The sequence below is a fragment of the Anarhichas minor genome, unplaced genomic scaffold (genome assembly GCF_050575085.1).
Source record: "Anarhichas minor isolate MPS153535 unplaced genomic scaffold, ASM5057508v1 ptg000031l, whole genome shotgun sequence".
Lineage (NCBI taxonomy): Eukaryota > Metazoa > Chordata > Actinopteri > Perciformes > Anarhichadidae > Anarhichas > Anarhichas minor.
Genome location: NW_027466477.1, coordinates 5440001 through 5445000, shown reverse-complemented (window position 1 = coordinate 5445000; position 5000 = coordinate 5440001). Strand labels below are relative to the sequence as shown.

Sequence of the window (5000 nt, the reverse complement as noted above, 5' to 3'; positions counted from 1 at the left end):
TTATTCTAATGACATAGAACAATGTCATCATGATGTCAGAGAAACGAGTCAGTCCTCCTCAGGCTCGACATGAATGTGACGTTACATAAGTGTTTCACAACCGGTGCTGTTACTGCACAGTAGTGGTGTTTCGGCTCACGGGTCGATCCGTGATCCGTTCGGATCACCCCTCACGGTTCGGATCACTCGTGAACCGCGGATCAATTGAGTATTTCTTTTTTTTTTACAGTGTAATCATCATAGTGTGTAATAAAGTTTTACTGCTGCTGTTCCTTTTCAAGTAACAAGTCCCTGAATATCAATGCAGAGTGTCAGTGAAGAGATATAAAGCAGTAGTGTGTTCACGTGAACGGAGCATGTTAGAAGCATTTAACGGCGAAAGTCATGGCGAGCGGAGGAGCTTGAGAAGCGCCCGGCGTCATTCAAGTCGCAAGTTTGGGAGCATTTTGTCTTCCCTGTAACCTATAATGACGGATAAGGGTGGTGGATGAAACCCGTTACGGTATGTAGGCATTATTTAAAGAGAGACAAATGATAATGACAATACATCCAAAACTCTGCTGCTCGCCTGCTCACCCACTCCCATGACCACATCACCCCTGTTCTCCAGAACCTCCACTGGCTCCCCGTCCCACAACGGATCCAATACAAAATCCTTCTCCTCACTCATAAAGCCCTCCACAATCAGGCCCCCTCCTACCTCACCGACCTGCTTCACCACCACACTCCATCCCGTCGGCTCCGCTCCTCTGATGCCTCATTTTAAATATGAGCTTTAACATGTAGCATTCTGATGTACTCTGAGAATCAAATTAAGTGATAGGACAATATTTACATTAAGCAAAAAATTGATCTATCTAGTTCAACAGCTGGCTAGCTAGCTTTTTTTTCCAAATCAATATTATTATTATTAACCTTTATTTAGACAAAATCAATTGAGACCGAGGTCTCATTTTCAAAGGTTTTAGTCATATAAAAACAACGATAGCAAGAGTAGCGAGAACCATCGCCTGTACAAATAAAGTGATTCGTTTTCATTGAACCCTGTTACTGTATGGCTTCATATTAACTTCCACTGTTACTCTAAAGCTGTTAGAATTGTGGTCCGTCTTCTATTTACAATTAATATGCATTCAATCCAGTTCAATTATTTAAATGAAAATGATAATCTACTCTGGCTAAAGTACCTTATCTAGAGTAAAATAATAGCTGTGATCTATACACATGTTTCATGGTCATGAAAGTTATTCTGACCACGAAATCATCCTCATTCTACTTTGAGTTAAAAAACAACAACCTGCAACCAGATGCGCCGGTGTTCCGGTTTAACGTTAACGAGTGACCGCGTGAACTGAACCGGAACACGGGGGGGGGGGGGGGGGGCTGCATGTTTCATCACGTTATGTTTTTTCCTTCTAAATCGTGATAATGACGAACGTTAACAGTCGACAAAGTTCCGCATGCAGTGGACGTTAACTTAACCCAGCAAGTCTGAACGTAACGGAACATAGCGTAACTTAAACTGTAACGGAGGGAAATGAAGACGCTGTAGACATCCTAACGCTGATTGGCCAAGACTCGACACGTCAATGATGTTCTATTGCGAAGATCACGACATCACCTTTTCTCCTCGTCTCACTCCAATCTGAGAAACGCTGGCTGGCCAGTTGACACCCCCCCCCCCCAAAAAAAAAAAAAAACTCTACGGATCTACACGATTCACGTGGATGATATATTTTTGATTCAAAACGGTGAATTTTACCGAAAAGTGACAAGTTTGCAGGTATGATTATTGTGTATTTTATGTTTTTAGTGTATAGCTTTTATATATGATGATTTTAATGTAAAGTGTCTTTGAGTACTCTGAAAAGCGCTCTATAAATAAAATGTATTATTATTATTATTAATACATCGGCATGTCCACACAGCGTCGGAAATACATGAGGGCAAAGGGCAAAACTGCCCCTAAGAAATATAATGTTGCCCCTGATATCACTAGGAGAGGGGCAAAAAATGCCCCCATAATTTCCTCTAATAATAATGATAATTTAATGAACTTGTCAAAAACATCATAGCCTATATGACCCGGTCCAGTTGCCTTGACTGATGTTGCGTGTGCGTGAAGAACCGAACTTTCTAAAAAGATAAATAAATGGAGCGCTTCTTAATCAGACCTGTGACTCCGGTCAACTCAGCAGACACTTACATGTTAGTGCACCTATATGCTGAAATTCACGGAAAACGCATTCAAACGGCGCAGATCGGGAGCGAGCGAAGGACTTTGCATGTCATGTCGTCATGTCTTGGACCAATCAGAACTTACCGTTAAGAGTGACCTCGAAGGCTCCTGTAGACAGGAAGTGAGTCTCCATCATGTTACAGAGGAAGAAGGCCATCAGACAGGAGAAAATCTGACAAACAACAAAAACAGTGACGGGGTTAAATCCGTTGCCATGGTATCCCGTTGAATCATCCGTGGCCATGGTAACATGTACCTTGTTGTCCTGACTCCAGTTCCAGGCTCTGGGAGTGTCGAGGCCGAGGAGTACGAAGGGATTCTGACCACTGACGATCAGCAGGATGGAGAGAAGCTTCAGGTAAGAGACCAGGTTACCAACACACCTGAGGACAGACAAGAGGTTACCAACACACCTGAGGGGGTAGTGTAGTGATGTCAGAGATCACCTGTTGAATGGGGTTGTGGGTAGTGTAGTGATGTCAGTGTTGGGGTCTGACTATGTGCTGCTGAATAAAGGAAAATACTTAGGCCTGCTTGTTCAGCAAAAAGCCTGATCTGGGTTGAAGACAACACCAAACCCTACAAGAAAGAGTTTCGGTTGGCCAAAACTCAGCACTGCTCTCATTGAACGAGGCCGGCGGTGCCGAGGCGGGACTTCCGGTTCTAAGACCAGAAGTCACAAAGTTTATAAAATAACCAGGGACACCTGAAAACTCTGCTCTTCCCTCCGACTTGCGTCGGGGTAAGGAGGCAAGAACACAACGTTGCTGTTTTTAAAAGAAAACCCGAGGTCAACAGTCTTAATATCGCTGGACAAATAGACTGTTTTTGTTTCGGATCCTGAAAAAATAAGTTGGACAACTTGCCTGCAGAAGGAAGAAAACGCATTCTTCAGAGAAAAACAAATTATCTTTCCAATCAAGTCGATTCTCCCGGTTATAAGGACGCAGAATCTCTGGAGCCTGAGTTTAACTCAGAAGTCATCTCACAGTAAGAGGTTACTTGGTGTCTGGGCTTAGTTAGGTCATAGTGTGTTTATTCTCGTTACTGTGTATTGTTATAACGTGGTGTATGCTCAATAATCGCCGAGATTAACGACAGAGATCGTTAATGTGTAGAAATTAGTGTATTTCATACTGCTGCCATCGTGTTTGAGATAGTTCTGTTTATAGTCCCGTTATGCATTTATAGTCCCGTTATCTGTTCGTTTGTGCACTTTATTTTATATCTTTCTGTACATTGTAATATGTTTCTACTTTGCACTGTGTTGATTGTTGTTGATTGTTAAATGTTATGCACCTCCCGTTCCAAAGATCAGAACCCCGGTTGGGCGAGTCTAAGATCGTCAGCCGGGTTCCTGTGATGAAAAAACAATCTCCGTATTCCACCGCGGTGGTGAGGATCTGCTTTGTTTTGGAGGATTTATTTTGTTTGATTTCTCTCTTCTTCTACTAACTAACACACACAAGCCAACTGCTTCAGACATGTGTAGATAACACGATCTTTATTGTCTCTCGCCATTTGGCGTGGTCACGTGTGAAACTATCCCTCCATTTTGATAGTCCGATCAAGGTGGTAGTGTAGTGATGTCAGAGATCACCTGTTGAAGGGGGGGGGGGGTAGTGTAGTGATGTCAGAGATCACCTGTTGAAGGGGGGGGGGGGGGGGGGTAGTGTAGTGATGTCAGAGATCACCTGTTGAGGGGGGGGGTAGTGTAGTGATGTCAGAGATCACCTGTTGGAGGGGGGGGGGGGGGTAGTGTAGTGATGTCAGAGCTCACCTGTTGAAGGGGGTGGGGGGGTAATTTTCACCCTCTATGCGGATGTCCGGGTACAGCTGGCTGATGGCTCGAGAGTACTCCTGGAACACTTTATTGTAACCTCAGGAGATACTGAAAACATACAGAGAATACACACCAGTCAGGTATGCGAGTCCTCATCCACCTGATTTAAATGTTTGTCAGAGAGATTATCTTCTGATGCTAACTGTTAGCACCGCTGTTAGCACCGTGCTAACTAACTCACCAGTACTGGAACCTGAGCATGGGCCCGGTGTACATGGAGGTCTTGGCGGGTTTCCCGGGCCCGGTGTCCGGTGGTGTCTCCGGAGAGAGACCGGGTCCTTCGGTCAGTTGTTGTCCGCTCTGAGGGCTCTGTGATCGGCCCAGATAAACGTCCCGGACCGTGAGAGCCGTGAAGAGGAGCAGAGCTACCAGGAGGCCCGCCTGGCTGTACTCCGCCATGTCTGCTGCTGTCTGCTCGAGAAGAGGAACCGATCTGTCCGGAAAAACGATCGTCCACAACACCACTTCCGGTAAGACACCTCACAATAAAAGTGCAGAAGAACAGGTTTTGTCTTGTATTGGAAATCAACTAAATACATTTACTCAGTTTAAAGGTGCGCGTGCTTTACTTGAGTATGTCCCTTTACTACATAGATTATCAAATATTAAACTATTGTACTTTCACTGCAGTTCCTCGTCAGGTTTTACACATTAAACATGATTTATGGTGCATTTTAATCTATTAAACTTCCTGTAGTCCAAGTGCTGAAAGAAGCATATTATTCTATTTTTCTAATCAATCAATTCGTGTTGTTTTATTTTGAAGGGCACTTCTGGGACGTCACATTTACCCGACAGCTGGTGGTAAACTTGTGACGTCACATCTATGGGACGCTCTGCCGCCGGTGTCTGAAGGAGAAACAATAAAGAATAAAGTTCTGATTATTTTACGGACTGTTTACACACCTGACGGCTGAC

General features: G+C 44.2%; 2 protein-coding genes across 3 annotated transcripts in view; one reads left to right on the top strand and one right to left on the bottom strand.

The window, feature by feature from the left end:
• Nucleotides 1–4525, bottom strand: part of selenot2 (selenoprotein T, 2) — a 5310-nt gene extending 785 nt beyond the window's left edge. The window contains exons 1-5 of one of the 2 annotated variants that reach the window (XM_076105246.1): nucleotides 4264–4525; nucleotides 4020–4130; nucleotides 2496–2622; nucleotides 2324–2411; nucleotides 1–800 (exon numbers count right to left, since the gene is read on the bottom strand). The exon at nucleotides 1–800 is cut by the window's left edge and continues 50 nt beyond it. In XM_076105246.1, the coding sequence (XP_075961361.1) occupies nucleotides 763–800; nucleotides 2324–2411; nucleotides 2496–2622; nucleotides 4020–4130; nucleotides 4264–4481 (582 nt within the window). In that variant the 5' untranslated portion in view covers nucleotides 4482–4525 and the 3' untranslated portion in view covers nucleotides 1–762. The remainder of the gene's footprint in view (nucleotides 801–2323; nucleotides 2412–2495; nucleotides 2623–4019; nucleotides 4131–4263) is intronic. The other variant, XM_076105247.1, reaches the window with a different exon arrangement.
• Nucleotides 4526–4900: 375 nt separating this feature from the next.
• cox18 (cytochrome c oxidase assembly factor COX18) overlaps nucleotides 4901–5000 on the top strand; it is an 8832-nt gene continuing 8732 nt past the window's right edge. Inside the window, exon 1 of the mRNA XM_076105244.1 lies at nucleotides 4901–5000. This exon is cut by the window's right edge and continues 9 nt beyond it. The gene's annotated coding sequence lies outside the window, so the exon portion shown is untranslated.